This window comes from Aristolochia californica, unplaced genomic scaffold (genome assembly GCF_029961685.1).
Source record: "Aristolochia californica isolate CCGP_79_NKW_82.1479 unplaced genomic scaffold, dmAriCali1.0.hap1 SCAF_7, whole genome shotgun sequence".
Classification (NCBI taxonomy): Eukaryota; Viridiplantae; Streptophyta; class Magnoliopsida; order Piperales; family Aristolochiaceae; genus Aristolochia; species Aristolochia californica.
The window spans coordinates 4,516,884-4,535,844 of NW_027182268.1; the positions used below are offsets into that span (position 1 = coordinate 4,516,884).

Here is an 18,961-nt window from a genome sequence, read left to right on the forward strand (position 1 = left end):
GCCCACAGAGAGCTGTGTGGGCCCGGTGTATTCATGTCAGTAGCACAGAAAAACCGAGACCTACTACGAGTAAAACCAAAGCAAGCAAAAGAAGAAGGCATCATGAGTGACACGTGCCAGTGAAGCATGCGGTCTTGTGGGCCCATGCCTGTCATCGTCTTTCGCGTAATTTAGCCGTCCGTCGGCGATTTTTACGTTTAAAAAGTCAAAAGTCAAACTACAGTTGACTTTGATGACTTTCCTGATTTTCTCTTCGCTTCTTTAATTAATTAACTTTATAACTCCGGCCTCATCGTAAAAGTGGGTCCCACAGATTTTTCCGAATCTAAATCTCAGCCGCTGATCTACCTGCCGGATGCTTACAAAGCGGCGGGTTTCCCAATTTTTGGGACGTGACGTGGGCAAAGCGAAACAAAACCATCTGAATTTTCTTGGCCAGGATCGTTATGTGGTTTCCCTACTCAAAAACTGACTCGGATTCGGTGAGTCAATTGACCGAGTCTCAAATATATGAATAAAACTGTACAGTCTCGAAGATCTTTCATTCCTTATCTCAACGTGGAAAAGTGATTTAATGTGTAGATTTGACTAGCTCTGAGTTCAATAAATGAGGTGGTGAGTTAGGAAGAAGAGATGGGTCCATGAAAGGAAGGGAATAACTTGATTAAAGGCTTTATGTCTGGGGTGTTATAGTATAAGCTTATAATTTCAAAAAGGTTTGCTTTTGTGGGTTGGTTGGGATAGTTTTATATTCATTCTGGAAGGGAATGAGATGGCCTTCAAAATCATGAAAGCTTAGGTAAAGAATGATGACAGGAAGAGAGAGAGAGAGAGAGAGAGGGAGGGGACCAGTACCTACTTGAATCCAATTTCATCCTCTTTCCCCTTTCAAATTCTCAATTTTTTATGGCTACTTCTAGTTATTAGAAATTTGAGATCATTTCTGAAAGAGTGATCACTTTTTCCTCAAAAGAACAGTTTTCTGTAATTCTTGGATCACCCACTTTTACATAAAACTGTCATGTCAAATTAATCGGAGCATCACAAGAATCTTTAACACAACTACTTTAACCTTCACATGTAGTAGTTTACACAACAAGACATAGGAGTACAGTGATCTCAGCTACTGACCATCATCAGCAAATTCCCTTCATGAATGGCAGAGATGTTCAACCTTTGAGACCAGAATCTCTTCTTAAAGATTCAATGAGGAATCGAAATTGATTAACAGCACTATACGACTATCAAACGAACAATCTGCCCGGAAAACTTGAAGGACTTTGCTGCTTCTCTCAAGCATTTGTTCTTCTCATCTCTAGACCAATGCTGGATCAACAAAATCTCCACAGTTAATAGAAGCAAAAAATGTTGAAACAAAGTTCTTTCAATCTGTGTTGCAGTTTGAAGGTATGATAAGAGAGTCTCACATCTCCAAGTTTGTTAAGCTTTTCTCTCATGTCCTTCAACATTTCTGACACATCTCCGTCCCACTTAGAGAATTCCAGTTCCCTCCCTTCCAAGATATTCTCTGAAACCTGTGTATAATGAATTCAAGAAAAGCATTAATGAAGTAATATCCAAGGTTCAGAAAAACTCAATAATTCAAACACAACAGCCATAAAAAAGTTTTAACTACTAAATAAAACACAACCCCAAGTACTATTTGGAGTAGACTATCCTTTATATAGGTTTACAAATTTATTACTGTTAAGTATAGTATTATTATTATTATTTTTATTTCGCAAATGAGTAGAATCTTTTTTGGTAAAAAGAACAGGAATTCACACTAAAGCTGAATCACCTGAAAATTCACACACACATATAAAAGATCAGCCTTCAACTCCATCGGAAAATCTACGAGCGATGAGAAAAGATTATATAAGACAACAAATAACTTTTAAAAGTTCAAGAAGAATGGCATTCAACTCAAAAGGGCCCAGTCAAAACTCTTCTGTTAACCTTGTGAATCTTTTCAGAATAGATATGGTGTTATTCTATACATTCCCCTCACTTGCAGACCCTTATTTTGCCTCATAAAACATGAACAATATCAGGGGAGGCCTCACTACAAAAAGGGTCACTTAGCTTCTTCCTTTTTGCAGCCAGAGAGCACGTTTTTGGACTTGCCTGCAAAGTATGGATGAAGGGATAAAGACCTCAGCATGGTCACGGCTTCCATAAATATCTGGACCAGTGACTAATGTCCTTGGAAATTGACCACAACGTGACCTATACGATCTCTTATGCACCTTCCACATCCTACACATCCTGTATTACCATGGGAATTCCATTGGTTACAAATTAGGCATTTAGGGGCAATAGTCCGACCCAGTTAAGTGCTTTTCGTTATAAGCACCCTGTTGCTGTCCCATCTTTGCACAACGTCTATACAGAGAAATAGTGGCTACACTATACTATAAGCTCATTAAAGCTTACAAGATGTACATGAAGATGTCAGCAATCAACCAGTAGAAAAGAGAAATGAAAGGCAATAATGAATTTCGTAAAGAAGACCCGAAGAGCCAAATTAGACAGGTAACACGATGCTTCTTAAGAAAAGTTCCTATTTGCCAATCGCCATCATACTACATCAGATGTAGGAGAACAACAGGTTTGTCACTTTGCTTGTATGGTTTGAGAAGTGAAATTAGAAACTCAAGTTTAGACTCGCATGATAAACCAGCATGACCAATTGAAAGTATCCTTTCTTCAAGAATTTTCTCAAAGGCTTTCTCTGGTAGTAATATAAAAGATAAAAATATATAAATAAACATAGTGCCAGCAATGGGCTATGAAGCAAAAAAAAAGTTGGCAGCTGCTATAGTTTCACAAAAGGGGGCATGCAAGAAATTCTAAGATCCAAGGAGGATGTCATTCTCTCTGCATGAGCAGCACTTCTCAAGCAAAAGTCACCTGTAATTGCTGTAACAAAGTCGCTTGCGTTCATGGTTTTCTCATGAAATTGTCCAACCCGCAGTTCCATGGCCTAAAATTATCAACCAGAACAATAGCTACAGACCTAATCTTTCCTCTTAAAGCACCTCGCCTGAGGTACTTGATACAATGGTGATTGCAACCAAAAATTTATTACTGTTCAGCTAGAATTTAATCATAATGTCCTCACAAGGCCCAAAGGAAGACTGGAGAAATCAAAATATTAGCTATCTAGAATAGAGAGATTTACATTCAATTCTAACTTCATTATCCTTGGACGGCGTACGTTAACTCAAACTAGACTCTTGAGTTCAGCTTACTAGGCTGTTCTGCTATTCTCACCATTTGCTTACTCTACTTTGCAGAAAATACTAGCTATTTAGATTCAATAAATTGCTATTTGTCTTTCATCATAGTGAAACATGTAATAACCACAATGAAAACTGATGAGAAGGATGTTCAATGCTCTCCCATTTTAGCAAAGGATCCCTGTCTAAGAATGAAAATTAATGCATTTAGATAGATTTTATATCTTTGGTTAAAGTTGAGCTTCCTCCTTAAATGACTAGTTGAAGCAAATACTAACCTCTTTCCAGCTAATTATCATCATCTACATGAGTGTTACTGAAGTGAGACAAACTGGGCTGCATACGAGTAAAAGTTTCAATAAGCATTTCAGAGTACCTGTTTCACAATAACCTGTCCACCGGTTATATGTGCAAAATAGACGTTGTAGAAATGGCACAGAAACGATGGCGCGCACTTCTCTGCAATTTCCTCCAAATACTTGGAATAATTTACTCCGGGAGGCCCTGGCTCGGGAATGGCGTGGCCTTGTTCTCTAAACCACTCCAAATCCTTAGAAAGTCCTACGGTTCTTTCCATCCCAGTTTTCCTAAAGTAGGCATCTGAACAAGAACAATGAAATTACAGAATAAACTGTTATTGCAGAACAATCAGCCATTAACAAACAAAAATAAAGGGAATTTCCCTTTTGACACGTACAGGCGACATGGTCTGATTCATTGACAACGCGGTCAAGGGTGTCGAAGACGAGCTTGCTGTCGACCAAGAACTTGAGGAATCCTTCCAAAGCGGGCTCCCACGCCTCCTCACCAGAGAGCCCTTCTCGGTCAGATGGGTCTGGCCGAAGCCTCATAGCCACGAACCTCATTTCTTCGACGATGCCCTTGTTCTCTCCAGGGTACTGTTTCCTGTACCGCTTTCTCTTCCTCACCACGGGCGGAGGGGTAACGGTGGTGGTTCCGCTGCAATCGCCATCGTTGGGCGGAGAGCAGTAAGAAATGAAGCAACGTCGGAGACTGGCCGTGGAAATAAAATTGCGGTTAGGGGGATTTCGAGGCAAATGTATAAAATTAGACGTACATTTGAATCGAGCGGAAAATTGTAGATTTTCCCACGAAGGAGATGAGGAAGAGACGAGTGAAGAGCGCAGCAGCATTCTCCTCTCCGAGGTTCTTACACCATCAAGTTTCAACAGAGGTAAGGGCCAGTGGGTGAGGTTGATTTTGATACATAAGGAAATGCAGGACAACCTGCAATCTTTGGATTGGGTTTTTTTTTTTTTTCTGTAAAAAAAATATAAAAGGCTACTTCTCACTTTCTCCCTTGAGAGATTGAACTCACGCAGTTTGAACATAAAAAAATTATTAAATTCACAGGATCGAATATCTTCTTTCCCAATTTTCTTGGAACCTTAACAGATTTTTTAATTCTCTTGCAATTCATTCTACAAGAGAACAAACATTATACTTGAATAAAACGCGATTTATCAAATTGCAAAATTCACTGACCAATGAAGTTTGTATCTTAGTTATATATAACCAGCATTCGGCCTCGAGTTTCAATCTTTACAACATACATTTACATACGGCAACAGAAAGATCAGAACCTGTCGACATAGCCGATAAATTAATAATACCTAAAAATAAATAAAAAATAAAAAAAGCTCTCTAACGACTATCTCACCTAGTTGCTTCTGCCCTCCTTTCTCCAAAGATAACTAGCACTACCTCTCTTCAAGGAAAGATGAAGATAAGTTATTGGCAAAAGTTTAAAGAATTTTGTGAGGATAAATTACGTTGTTGTGGAATGTTGTTTCATCGTGTGACAGGCCTTGAGCTTCTCCAAGAAGGCCAACGTTTCTGAATATGAAAGATCAGTGCGGTTAACAGGCTTGCAAGAATTTATATGATCAGTGGCTTCCAATACCTGTTTATCAAACAGAACGAATATAAACCATATCTGGTAGCTCACTAGGCAATTGAGTTATGAAAAACCAACAATAACTAAATACAGGTAAACTTTAGAATCGATCATAAAGTTTAACTTATAAATCACACTCTGAAACTTACAACAAGTTCTCCAAAGCCAGGATATGCTGATTCAATTGGCACGATTTCGAGCCGCAAAGCCCAACCCCCGTAACCTTCAACAATGGGGGTAACCTTTGTCTATACAACAATTTTCCTCCCATTAAGCAAATCAACAGTAGGTACAAATGTTTTAAGTGAAAATCAACATTTATCATATTTTTGGCAAGACAGATCCATAGCATTACCTCACTGAAGCTGAGAACATCGATTAGTCCTTTATTATGACGATGGCGAAGGAAGTCATTAAGATCCACCAATCTAGGAGATCCACTCCTCAGGTCCCCGACCTAGATGATGATAGGAGTTAGATTGGGAAACCCGAAAACCAGAATCTGGCTGCATGAGCTCAGCACTTGTATAGACTAACAAATTGGGGCTTATCCTTGGATAACAGTTCATTTATTCCATGACCCCATTGATAAGAAGAAGCTGCGGAAACAAAAAGGAATTTTATTTGCTACTTCCTGCATGGTTAGCAAAACTAGCCATGCAGCCACAGAGCTCAGAAGAAACAAAAGAGGTTTTGAGAAATACTAACTGTAGGAGCTGGCCGAAATACAAGGCCCATGTGCCAAGGCATATCTGCTAATCTGCTGCCAAAGTGTGGACAGCTATAGAACACCTAAAATCAGGGCAAACTGTCATTACTAAAATATTAAATGAACAATAGCAGACATCTCCTCAACTAAGAAAGAAACAAAAACACATACAACTCCAAGGGTGTTGTTCAAAAACTCTTTCAAGTTCTCTGTCTTTGCTTGATATAACATCTGCTTAACGACCAGCCCTCCCAAGCTGCACAAAAATAATTCACACAATAAATATACAGTAATGAAAAGAATTTAAATACTTAATATCTTTATGAGTAAATAAATGAGACCTTTTTAATTTTAAAATAAATAAATGAGATAAAAAAGAATAAAATGTTGCTTAGGAGAAACATCGTACAAAAACAAATAAATCTAAAAAAATGCTAATTATAGACCTAATACAAGTTTGAATAGAAGATGGTGTATGGGCACAAACAGCAGAAATAGATGACTGACACCAACCAAAAGTTATTCAATAATTTAAAGGGCTAGAAAAGCTACGGCAATTAAACAAGAATACGCAAAGGTTAATCTCTGCCCTCCCCCCCCCCCCCCCCCCCCCCCCCCAAAATAAAATAAAATATATATATATACATAATCTAGAGTACAAGAAAAATGAAAAAAATTGAGAACAAGAGAATAAGACAAAAAGACAACCTATGGGTCACAAACACAACTGGTCGGCTACCAATACCTGCAGCATCCAACTTCTTCAGCAGCATAGAACTAACCTCCTGCAATTTTGAATCTTGGCCAATGGTGAGGGAGAAACAATTTCCAGCAAAAAAAGTTGAATAAGAAAACACTAAGAGTACACAGATCTGCGGGTCTGTAATTGAAGGGTAAGCTGTCTCTTTGTTCCACACATATGATTGGTCAGAGGCAATTAGAAATAGGTCATTTTCCACCAGAAAGAAAAATTGGATAAAGGTTAAATCTTATCCAAAATCCTGATCTTCACAAGCTCCTTTCAAGCTCTTTTTGTCCTTTATTCTAATCTCTTCATTGTTTTACTTTTTTAAGATGAGTTTTGAACTACAACTGAAACCACAAAGTCACCTCTGCAACAATAATGATAAATTTCTCACGAAGGTGAAAGTGCAAAGCTTCAGAAATATAAAAGAACATAAAGGATGTACCTGAAGAGGCAAGCCAGCTCCGGACCATTGAGTCAGATTTGTCTGCATGAATCATTCAATTAGATGCCTACGAGTTCATCAGAGGAACCCTCCTGGAGATGGCCTCAAAAAAATCAACTAGCGCTACTAATATGGATGATGCACACGCAATGCTTGTAATGACGTTAAAGCATGCATAAAACAAAAGCCAGAGAATATAGCACAAACCTTATACTTCACAGTAAAGATTCGACCATGAGGGAAATCAGATGCAAGCCACTCCCGAGGCCAGCAAGTCCCTTCTTTCCCAGCCTCCTGATCTATCTTCTCAACCAGACCTGATTTACTGGTAGTAGAAGCTTTGTCTTCTGTAATGCGCCAAGTCTTAAAGGGCCCCCCACGTAGGCCATGAACAAAAACTATGTCTAATGGTGGGTCCACTGAGTGTGACTGCATCTCAGACTTACTAATGGAAGAAGAGGACTCTTTGGGAGAAACAGAACCAGTCTCATCAGGGCATCTCCAATGTGGCAGTTCTGGATTCATCAAGAATATCATATCACTGTATCTAGGGCATGCTCTTCGTTGGTTCCTGCTCTCTGTGTCATACTTATCAGCATTTTCAACATTCCCATCTTCTTGCTGGTGACAGAGAACATTTAAGAGTGTAACCTTAGCATAACTTTTAACTTTTGGATCATTATATCCAGGGATTGAACCATTAGCACAATCTTCAAGCCATTTGCACAAAATAGCATCACTTATGATGGCTTCTTGGACCTTAGGCACAAGAGAAAGTATAGCTAAGAGCCGTGCTGCATGCTTCCGGATATGTGCTGCAGGAGGGACTCGAACTTGTGTAGCATCATGTGCATTAGCATGTGATCAGATGCAGACAGGGTCTGACCTCTGTTGTCTGGGATCCTTGACGCATCATATGCTTCAGTTGCTGCTAGTTTTTCGTAATCATCCCGCAAAAGGTACTGTCTCAGTATATGTAAGACTCCAAAATCAACTATCTTATTTTGGGAGGTAGAATCTTCGGCACATATTTCCGTTAATGCTTTAATACCCTTAAGGGTAGCCACTGCAGAATCGGCTGCATCAAACTTTGGCAAATTATCCTTTTTAATGTTCTTCAAAATCCCAGAAAATGGTTCCAGAGACAGAAAATCTGACAGAGGGTTTTCAACATCATAAATGGTGGTGGGTCCAAACCAGTTGGCAGCTAGGTTGATAACAGCATTAGCCAACTCATGGACAGTCTGCGCTGCTGAAAGAGCATAGGATTGATAGATTTGAGTCTGCAAGCAGAAGAAACTATTCCTTTGAAAATATGACAAAGAAGAGTTAATTCTAGATAACATGAAAAGTGAAGAATGAAAACAGTTGAAATGGATACTCTTTAAAACTGTTGAGGAAGAAAAGATGGAGATGGCAAAAAAGGATGTTTTAGACCTTCACTTCAGTCTTAGGCATAGTATTTCCTTTAGGCATTGCTGTTTTACTACTACTCAGGATGTCGGTCAGCATAATAGTCAGCCAACCCTGGGAGATCACCACTGATGCAGAGCCATGGCCTTCAAGAATACAAGAAAGGATTTTTGTAGCTGAAAAACGAGTACTGTCTGTTGAATATTTTCCAAAAATCCAGTGCAGAAGAATACCACACCAATGATGACTTTCTTCCAGAGATAAACAGCAATCCCCTGTAGAAAGCAATTCTAAGGCCTTCGCTAATCCTGCTTGCAGATTTTTATGCTTGGTGTTTTGTTTTGCAATTCTTCTCATCAAACTAAGTCCCTTTTCTCTCACAATTTTTTGTGCCTCTTCACACCTTTCCAAGGAAATAAGAAAGGCTGAAAGAGCCATATGGGCTAAGGCAACATCTTCAGTTAAACTTGCCTGGGAAATGGTAGAAAGAAGAATGGAAGTCCATTCAGGAACTGAATCTGTTAATGGTAAATTCTCGTCTTGTAAAAGAACTCGAGCCACAATACTCGCATGCCATTTTACGGATCTCTCTGGAGCCATCAAAGCTGTCATTATAGCATTTCCATCTCTATCAAGCTCTTGAATATGAGACCGGTTAACATCTGAAGCCAAGGCCCAGTTTGCCAGGGCCCAAGTTGCAAATGGAACTGCCACATGTTCCCTCTGCAAATCATCCCAGAGCCCTGGAGTTGTAAGCAAAGCCAAGTTGCCTTCTAATGGAGATCTATAATGGTTCTTTCGCCAAACAAGAGTACTAGGAAGATGCTCAGGTGATTGATCCAACCTTAGGAGACCATTTGTTCTTGAGAAGCCTACAACTGTTGTACCTCCAAGTAGTTTCATTCCAATACCCCGCAACCCTTCATCTCCATCTTCTTTGTTATTTTCATCTTGATCCTCCAAATGTATACCACCTTCTTCTATGACTTGGAGAACAGCTGCAATGTCTGCTATATCAGCTTGCCCCGGTAACTTTGGCTGAAATGAAGCCAAGTCCATGATGTCACACTTTGATGTAATGACATCCATGATTGCAGCAACTAGCATGCTTTGACCTTTGTAACTGTCATTCCCACCCAAAGATTTTTGTTTCACTTGCTGTAACAAGAAAAAGGCAAGGTCAAGGACGTGGAGAAGATCATAAAATCACAGCTGCCCATAATCAGATATTAATTGAAGGTTATCCAAGTAAAATTGGTATGTTAAAGAGCATCAGCAACTGATTAGATTGGCCTCTTTTGGCACGGAGGACAGGTAAAATAAGATGTAGAGCCTCATTTAACTTTAATAAATTAGAAATCAATTGTGGCTAGTGCAGCATTTCACATGTACTCAATTTAGGTTACCAGAAACATGCCATCCACTGTACATATTAATGTAAGCCATTTCATATTACTGAGATAGGTAAAATAGTTACTTCGATTGCAGAATAAATTGTGCCACAAATAACAGTGCAACTAAAGTTTTTGCAGCTTGCATTGCTGAACATGTATCTCAAAAGAAAATCTCCAGTGAAAACTCTAATACGCGAAAAGTGGCAGCGGTTAATCCATCCAACGTCATGACACATTTAACAAAAGGAACACTGACTTAATAAAAATGTGAGGTTAACAAGAACCCTTTTTTTCAGAAGTATCTGTATTCCATTCTTCTATGCCTTATATCTGCTCACGTTTTTTTTTTGGAATTTGGGGGTCCAGCGGATCAGTCAAATATCTGCTCCCGGTTACAAACAAAGTTACAGCATGCCCTTGTTCTAGCAAGCATTTCTCAGTGTTTACATACAGTTAGACTGTTATTCAAATAAATGTCTTTTTGTACTTTTCTTTAATGAAATTGAGAAGTTTGTACTTTTAGTAATTTGAATTGTACCGAGCTACACTCTTAAAAATAAACATTTTTTTTCTCGGTGATAGGAGCAACATGAAGCCCAAGAAATTCTTTACGATACACCTCCACATGATCTTCATGCAGCTAGCAATTGTCAAAAGATAGAAATATCTGCATTTATGTAAAGAAGAAAAAGGAAAAAGAACTACCTTTTGGTTACGGTGGGGCTGGAAAGAGAAAATAAACCTGAGAAGATTTGGCACAGCACGAGGTCTCCCAAGCACGGCCTGACACACGTTGGGATCCGCAATCAAACACGCAAGCGCCCTTGCTGACTCCGCCTGCGTCCCGTTCCTGGACGAAGCCACCGTCTCCAAAAGCCAGTCCACCACGGCGCCACCGCCCGCCCCAACAATCGCCGCCCTACGACTTTCACTGGCCGAAACAATATCCGCCACCAACGCCGCAACTCTAAGCTCGAAACCGGACCTCACCTCCTGATTCGCCGCGGACAGAACCGACCTCAGCGACCTCCAAAGCACAGCCGCGGCTGCCCCGGTGTGTCTCACCCTATTAAACACCCTCTGTACCGAATCATTAGACTTCTCAAGGGACTGCTCTAGTTCGGCGTAGAACTCCTGGGATTTCCGCTTGAGCTCGTTGGGATCGTCGGAGGAGATAAGTGCCGCGGCGCCAGCCACGGCGCCGGCGCAGAGAAGGGAGACAGAGACGAGGAAGGCGGGAAGGCGGAGGGATTTGGAAACGGGGAGAGGGGAGAGGGAGGACTTGCGGTGGGGGAGAAGAACCGAGGAAGGGAGATCCTGGGAATTATGCTCACTGTTTGACGATGTAAGGGAGGTTACGGGGGAAACATGGGAGAAGAAGCGACGGTTAGCCGCAGCGGCGGAGGAGGAAAAGAATCGACCGTGAGAGGCTCGGAGACAGAGACGAAGCATATTTTCATTGGAGACCCGTTTCATGTGTCCTGCTCCTTTCTGTTCGTTGCCTATTTGGCGGCAAAAGAGGCAGGAATGAAGGATTCAGACTTGGAGAGAGAAGTTCGGAGACGACACGCGATTGTAGATAAAAATATACGGAAAGAACTAGAGTGCGTTCCCTCGACCATTTGTGATGAGAGGGTTATCTATATACAATGGTGGTTGAGTAGGTGGTCTCTAGTAATCAAGAACCGTTTCACAGATTTTGCTTAAAAGATGATTTTGAGACTCTTTTTCTTTACACTGGCATGACTTGGTTAACTTTGATTTAAATCCTAAAATTCCAGCTTTGATATTAAATTCTAAGGTTTAATCCATAAGAACTAGACTTGAGAAGAAGGAAGAAATAAAAGAAGAGAGTTCGTGGGAGGCACGATTTGGGATGAAGATTAGGGTTTATTTTGAAGAGCTCAATGACCCTCACTATATTACTTAGATAGGTGGGCTTGAATGCCCTATTGCAATAGCAAGTCATAAAATAACTCTTGACTTATAATTAATTACAATATATGTCACTCATTCTCTTAATTACATGATATACCACTTGAATGTCCAAGTTTTGCCCGTTTATTTCAAAAAAGGGTTTAGGGTAAGCTGCTCATATATCCTTCTGCTTGGGACATAAACTCCACGAATGTCAAAAGCAACAACCTATAGTTCTTGAGAAACTTCAATCACAAGGAAAGACAGAAGACGTATCCAAATGAACATTTCTTCTACTTACAGAAGAAAAAAAAATAGGGACACTGGTGTCCAAGTTCATTAATCCATGAGAAGTAATACAAGGAAACCCATCTCTTTCATGTTTCCATTCTCAATGACAAGCTCCATTTTTCTACTTTATTCAACATGTGTTTAAGTTATTCAAAAATGAGTTTTGACATGCTCAAGCACACAACATTTGTAAGACCATGAAATAGCTTGCAAAACCAGGGTTTTCATCCTAAGCTGCCTTGTTAAGTGATCTCTCTTCTGTCTCCCTTATCTTCTTAAAAAATCGCTCCTGCATGTCGATATGATAAGTTTGTTAGAAGGATATCAAGAATGGGTTCCATTTCTTTCCCTGATAGGAAAGATAATCACTCTTCAATCTTAAGCCAAGAAAAATTAAAATTGAGAGAAAGGCATACAATATGCTAACAGTAAATCATCTAAACAAAACGAGCAATTATCAGATATATCTCGTAAGTTTCAACAATAAAAAATAAAAAAAAATTACAAAGTGGGTAACTGAGAAAACACATAAATCTTGAATTCAGAATACAATACAAAGAAAAGTTTATTCTTGATCAGGAAACATGAATGCAAAGATGCTAAATTTCTATTTACCCAAAGAAAAACTCAGAAATTTCAGATGCTTCAAAGCTATAATCATATACATAGACAAAACAGTGATTGAAGGGGTAATGAAGAAAAAAGATGGGAAATCTTTACTAGTGGAACAGAAAAAAATATTCAGCCACTCAAAATAGAGTTCGTTCGCTACAATGTTTACATCATTGGCCAACAAGGATTTAAAAAGGATTCTTGACCAGCCACCAAACCACAATAGAAAGATGTACAACCCCCAAAAGATTACTAATAATTTAACTATCCCATGCATCAGGGGAAGCGAATTTGTCATTAAGCACATAACGATGACAACCTTGGATGAATTGCATGGATGTGACAGGAATCTGTTAATAAAAAGTATGAAAGTCCAGCTAGGATCATAGATGCAGCAGTAGATGATGATACTGTGAATCCAAATCATAAACACCTCTAAGAAAACATGAGAAAGTGGAAAAGTGGAGAAGAATAATTTTCAATATTAGCAACTTTGAGAATCAAGAAGATTCAGTAAGAAGAAAGAAGAGCAAATGACATCGAGAGTATGGTATCAGCCAGATTTTGAATTTTCATCTGTACTTCTGGATTAGTCTAATTCTTATCCACTTTTGCCTAAGTCATTTGAGTCAATAAGGGAGTGTAGATGCCCAACTCCAATCTAGTATTGTACACACAGAATGGCTCAGAAAGTTTTTTTTTTTTTTTCAAAAGAGGCTCAGAAGGGTATTTTTTACTATTTCATAATAAAATGTTGAAGACTCTTTTTGTCACCGTTTGTTGAAATTTCAAGTTTCGTAAAGTTTCCCAATTATCACATACTGGCCATACCTAATCTTCGACCAGAACTTTTTCCCCCTTTTCTTTCCAAAAAGCAATGGCATGGTCTTCTATGCATGAAGGCATGAAAGGTATCAGTGACAGCTTCAGGGCATTACAAGAGGAAGTTTCTCTTATTTGAGAGCTGAGGATCTTACATCTCCTTAACTTTCCTCAGGGACATGGTTCTTTAATAATCTGTCAAGCTAGAAATAACCCCAAGCAATTACTGCAACAATATAATCCATTACCTGTAAGTTTCAAGCTCAAATAAGATCTCCTTATTTCATTATCTCCTCATTAAGTTCCTCATCAATTCACGCAACATCATTTACCAAAGCTGACCACAAAGACTGAATGGGATGAAAAATCCCATCAAAGGTTTGGGGTAAAAGATACCAAATTTTTGGGTTCGAGCTAGTTAGCATTTGGATAACTCATCTACAGAAAGTAACTCGTTTCAAGGTGCTGCTCAAGAACTACGCAGATTGCAGACTCCTAATTGGACACACAATTATCTTATCTTGGCTTTGTAAAATTGTTGCCCATGTCCCTCAATCAAAAACAAAAAAAAAGATCTATGCTTTCTGAAAGATTTTCAGCAAGCAAGCGGGATCTGAAAATTCAATGTCTACTTAAATCCACTAGAAGAGAAAAGGTAACCAAAACTCCAAAATAGAACAACAAAGGTGTCCTCGAAGAAACAATTCACCATCCAAGGACATCTAAAGAAACAGGGTTGATAAAATACACCAATTATCATCAACAGCTAGCAGGTAAATCATCATTCCAAAAAAATAAAATAAAAGCGCGACAGTGAATTTGAGGAAGCATGGAGACTTACATTTCCGCCAAGGAAGAAATTGTATACGAGGGTTCCTGAGAAAAGGGTCCCAACAATAAGAGGAGGTGTCATCAGAAGACTCCATTTCCGGTAAATCATCTTTCCGAATTCTTGGTCTCAATTGCAGACTCCTGAAAACCTCAGGGAGATAACAGGAAGTCACTTCTAGACTTGAACCTGCGGACGCTTACGTGCCCGTATCACCGATGCGTATCGGATTTACATACCCAATACACTCCTTAGCATCCTATACAAGCAGAAATGTATAGAATTTTCAGCTCTCTGATACGTATCAGACATAGAAATCCAATACGGTTAACCCTCAAATAATGTCTTTCATTGGTTGATATTTACATATTTACGACTGTAACTGTTTAAGCTATAAAAAAGTGAGACCGCGACGAAATAATTTTTCCAATTTTTTTATATAATATGCAATAGGAGAGAAGTTTGGTGGGAGAGGCCGTATTTTGCGCCTCTGTGTGCCAATCTTCTCTCTTTTAAAGTTTTGGTGTATTTCTTGAACCCCCTTTTTCTCTGATCTGTGATCCTCCAAGGATGTCACAGTTCTCCTAGACATCTCTGCGCCCTTCTTCCTCCCCAAGATCCTCGAGTCCACTGAAAATCTTCCCATCGTCGTTCACTACTATGTCGGCGCCTTTGTCATCCTTCCTTCTCCTCCATGTACCACAATTACCTCAACCTCCTCATCGCCACCACCAATGGCTTCATCGTCTTCATCCACTATTGTCGGGCCCTAGAACATGGCCTTCCCATCGCATATGAGGGCTCTCGGATGACCATCCAGTGTGTTGCTTCCCACACTGACAGAGACGAACCGGAGAGTTGGCTCATCGTTCACAACAACTTTGCAAGGATATTTGTCACCCGTGAAAGCACCGTCACCAAGATCACCCTCTAAAAATTGTTGCAGGGGGGCAACGTTCATCCCATGGAGATGCTGTATGCAGACTTTGTCATCCAATCGCCCTTCTTGTAAAACAGAACAAACCGAAAATAATAACAGAGACTGAAAGAATGATTTTCCGATAAGTTTATTCTTCTCCGTTAAGAGGTTATTTATAATACATTACAAGTCAATTTTAGGATCAATTTAGATCCTAAAATCAAGGAATAAAATCAAGAATACAATCACGGGATCGGAGGAAACAATCACGCTATACAGCTATACATTTCAACACTCCCCCTCAAGTTGGTGCATAGATATCGGTCAAGGCCAACTTGTCAATTATACCATGAAATGTTTTTCCTGATACTGCCTTCGTGAGCATATCAGCCATCTGACTCACAGATTGAATAAAGGGGAATTGTATAATCTTTGCATCGAGGTTCTCTTTGATGAAATAACGATCAACTTCAACATGTTTAGTGCGATCATGTTGAACTAGATTTTGTGCAATTACGATAGTTGCCTTGTTATCACAGTGAAGATTCATAGGTTTGTCGTATTCAATCCTTAAGTCTCTCAGTATATTCTGTATCCATAACAACTCGCATACACCATGAGTCATACCTCAAAATTCAGCTTTATCACTTGATCTTGATACTACCTTCTGTTTTTTGCTTTTCCAAGTGACAAGATTCCCTTCCACAAAAGTAAAGTAACCCGACGTGGATCTTCTGGTTGTCTGATCACCTGCCCAATCAAATCTGTATACCCTTCAATACTAGAGATACCATTTTTTGAGAATAACAAACCTTTTCCTGGAGCACTCTTTAAGTATCTCAAGATCCGATAGACTGCTTCCATATGTTCTTTACTTGGTGCATGCATGAACTGGCTTACAACGCTTACTGCATATGCTACATCGGGCCTTGTGTGGGATAGGTAGATTAATCTTCCAACTAATCGTTGATAACACCCTTTGTCTGCTGGAATTTGATATGGAAGAATTCCGAGTTTATGATGCATTTCCATGGGCGTCTCTATTGGTTTATAGTCAAGCATTCTGGTTTCGGCTAGAAGATCCAACACATATTTTCGCTGTGAAAGGAAGACTCCATGTTTCGATCTTGCAACTTCAATCCCCAAAAAATATTTAAGTTGTCCGAGATTCTTCATTTCGAATTTAGTAGCTAAATACTCCTGTAAAGCTTGCATTTCACCTGGGTCATCTCTTGTCACGACCATATCATCAACATATACAATTAATGTTGTTACCTTTCTTTCTTTGTGTTTTATAAACAAAGTATGATCTGAGTTACTTTGTTTATAACCAAACTCCTTCATTGTAGCCGAGAATCTCCCAAACCATGCTCTAGGTGACTGTTTCAGCCCATACAATGACTTCTTCAATTTACAAACTTTACCTTGAGACAAAGAACCACTTTTTACACCTGGTGGTAGTTCCATGTAGACTTCTTCTTCTAAGTCTTCATTGAGGAAGGCATTTTTAACGTCAAATTGTTGCAGAGGCCAGTCTCGATTTGCTGTTATAGATATAAGAATACGAATTGTATTGATCTTAGTTACTGGTGCAAAAGTATCCTGATAGTCTATCCCATACCTTTGCGTATATCCTTTTGCAACTAGCCGAGCTTTATATCTGTCAATGCTTCCATCCAGTTTGAGTTTCAATGTGAACACCCATCGACATCCAATTGTTTTTACTCCTTTAGGTTGGGGAACAAGTTCCCAAGTGGCATTTTTTTGTAGAGCCTCCATCTCTTCGTTCATCGCTTTTTTCCATTTTGGATCAGCTAATGCATCCTGCACATTACTAGGAATAGAAACCCTGGATAATTGATCAACAGTAAATGCATACGATTTAGTCATCCTATGGGAGGACACATAGTTATTGATTGAGTATTTGGCCTTGGCTTCAAGATCAGGTTCATACTGTTTTTTTGGAACTCCTCTATTCAATCTTTGTGGATATTTAGAGGTTATGTTTTCTGTAGGAAGACATGTTTCATTAGACTCATCAAACACATGATTCGTATTTACCTGAGGAGGAACATTCTGGGTTGATTCTTCAGTTGTTGGTGCAGACAGGGGCAACTTTGGGGGTTCTTCAAGTGAAATTACTGAATCACAGTCTTGTTGCACATCATGACACTTAAAAAATTCATTCACCGCTTCTAACTCAATAAATTCGGCACCTCTTTCAACATCTTTGTTAGTTTCATGTGGAACATTCTCTTCATTTGAACTCTCCCCCTGAAGAGATGTCCAAGAAACTTCCCCTGAATAATAAGGGACTGATTCATGGAAGGAGACATCTAAAGTCACATGGAGCTTGTTGGTGTGTGGATCATAACACCGATATCCTTTTTGAAAATCAGAGTAACCAACAAATACACATCACTTGGCACATGGATCAAGTTTATTTCGCAAGATCTTTGGGATATGAACATAAGCGATACACCCAAAAATTCGGGGTTCAAGATTCAAAAAATAGGGAATTGAAATCAGGGATTGCAGCTTATGTAGAGGAGTTTGAAAATCAAGTATTCTAGAAGGTGTTCAATTGATGAGGTAGGCAGCAGATGTGATAGCTTCGCCCCAATAAAATCGAGGCATGTTCATGCCAAAGAGAGAGGCACGCACTACTTCCAAAAGTTGTCTATTCTTTCTTTTTGCCAATCCATTCTGTTGGGGAGTATAGGTGCAAGAAGTCTGGTGACGAATTCCATGAGTGGTCAGAAAAGTTTCGAGAGAAGCATTAACAAACTCAGTACCATTGTCAGATTGCAAAACACGAATCTGCTTTTGGTATTGAGTATGTATCATTGTATGGAATTTTTGAAATGCTAGACACACATCACTTTTGTGGATAAGCAGAGATACCCAAGTCATTCTAGTGCATTAATCAATAAATGTCACAAAGTAACGAGCTCTAGAAATAGAGGGAATCTTGGCTGGACCCCAAACATCAGAATGAATAACCGCAAAAGGTTCGAAACTTTTATTCAAACTCGGGAAATAAGCAATACGATGGCTTTTAGCCAATTCACATGTGTCACAATGAAAATGCACATCAGTCCAACCTGAAAAAAGTTGAGGTCGCAATTTCTTAAGATAACCAAAGGAAAGGTGACCTAATCGTCGGTGCCATAACCATACAGTTGTTTGAGCATTATCTTCACTACGAGCTTGATTTGTCTGACTGATTTTTGATCCCCCGTTCTTTGTCAACTCCAAATAGTAGAGTTTGCCCCGTCTAACACCATAACCAAAAATCTTCCGGGTTAGAATGTCCTGAAAGAAACAAAATGAGGGCCAAAAAGTTACAGTACAAGCAAGAGTGGAAGTAATTTGGCTAACAGACAAAAGGTTATATTCAAGAGAGGGAACCACAAGGACAGTATCTAATGTTAGATTATTGGATAATATAACAGATCCTTCCCCAGTAATAGGAGAGGTACTACCATTGGCTGTTGAAATAACAGAATGTGGAGAAGGTAGGATGGATTGTAACTGACTGGGATCCCTTGTCATGTGATCGAATGCACCTGTATCAATAATCCAAGGTCTATTCTTAGAATGTACAGAAAATACTAATGCATTATCGAGAATACCTGAATGGGCAACATTTGCAGTAGGTAGCTCCTGATTCTCTTCCATGGATGTCACCATAGCTTTCCTAGC

The 18,961-nt window shown here is 39.4% G+C and overlaps 2 protein-coding genes and 1 long non-coding RNA gene across 3 annotated transcripts; all 3 read right to left on the reverse strand.

The window, feature by feature from the left end:
* Positions 1-971: 971 nt before the first annotated feature.
* Positions 972-4,458, reverse strand: LOC137936676 (probable inactive heme oxygenase 2, chloroplastic). Its single transcript, XM_068781494.1, has 4 exons — positions 3,940-4,458; positions 3,619-3,842; positions 1,428-1,535; positions 972-1,326 (listed from the first exon to the last, which is right to left on the reverse strand). Exons 1-4 carry the CDS (start codon positions 4,394-4,396, stop codon positions 1,234-1,236), a joined length of 882 nt encoding a protein of 293 aa, XP_068637595.1. The 5' UTR covers positions 4,397-4,458; the 3' UTR covers positions 972-1,233.
* LOC137936675 (uncharacterized) lies at positions 4,205-11,442 on the reverse strand. The gene is given in 13 exon segments (XM_068781493.1): positions 4,205-4,256; positions 4,749-4,846; positions 4,924-5,166; positions 5,310-5,408; positions 5,516-5,617; positions 5,869-5,952; positions 6,041-6,125; positions 6,578-6,654; positions 7,060-7,101; positions 7,267-7,925; positions 7,928-8,342; positions 8,497-9,630; positions 10,572-11,442. Coding segments are annotated over 11 exon segments (3,603 nt in total). The 5' UTR covers positions 11,343-11,442; the 3' UTR covers positions 4,205-4,256; positions 4,749-4,846; positions 4,924-5,031.
* Positions 11,443-11,834: 392 nt separating this feature from the next.
* LOC137937824 (uncharacterized) lies at positions 11,835-14,630 on the reverse strand. The gene is made up of 2 exons (XR_011109663.1): positions 14,350-14,630; positions 11,835-12,363 (listed from the first exon to the last, which is right to left on the reverse strand). It is a non-coding gene; the product is annotated as an uncharacterized lncRNA (long non-coding RNA).
* Positions 14,631-18,961: the final 4,331 nt, after the last annotated feature.

What these genes read in the sequence shown, in the direction of transcription:
- LOC137936676 (XM_068781494.1), bottom strand. Translation starts at nt 4,396, where the DNA reads ATGCTGCTGCGCTCTTCACTCGTCTCTTCCTCATCTCCTTCGTGGGAA. An exon ending in GACAGGTTATTGTGAAACAG is followed by an intron (nt 1,536 to 3,618) that starts GTACTCTGAAAT and finishes CATTATACACAG; the next exon opens with GTTTCAGAGAATATCTTGGA. An exon ending in AGCTTAACAAACTTGGAGAT is followed by an intron (nt 1,327 to 1,427) that starts GTGAGACTCTCT and finishes TTGTTGATCCAG; the next exon opens with CATTGGTCTAGAGATGAGAA.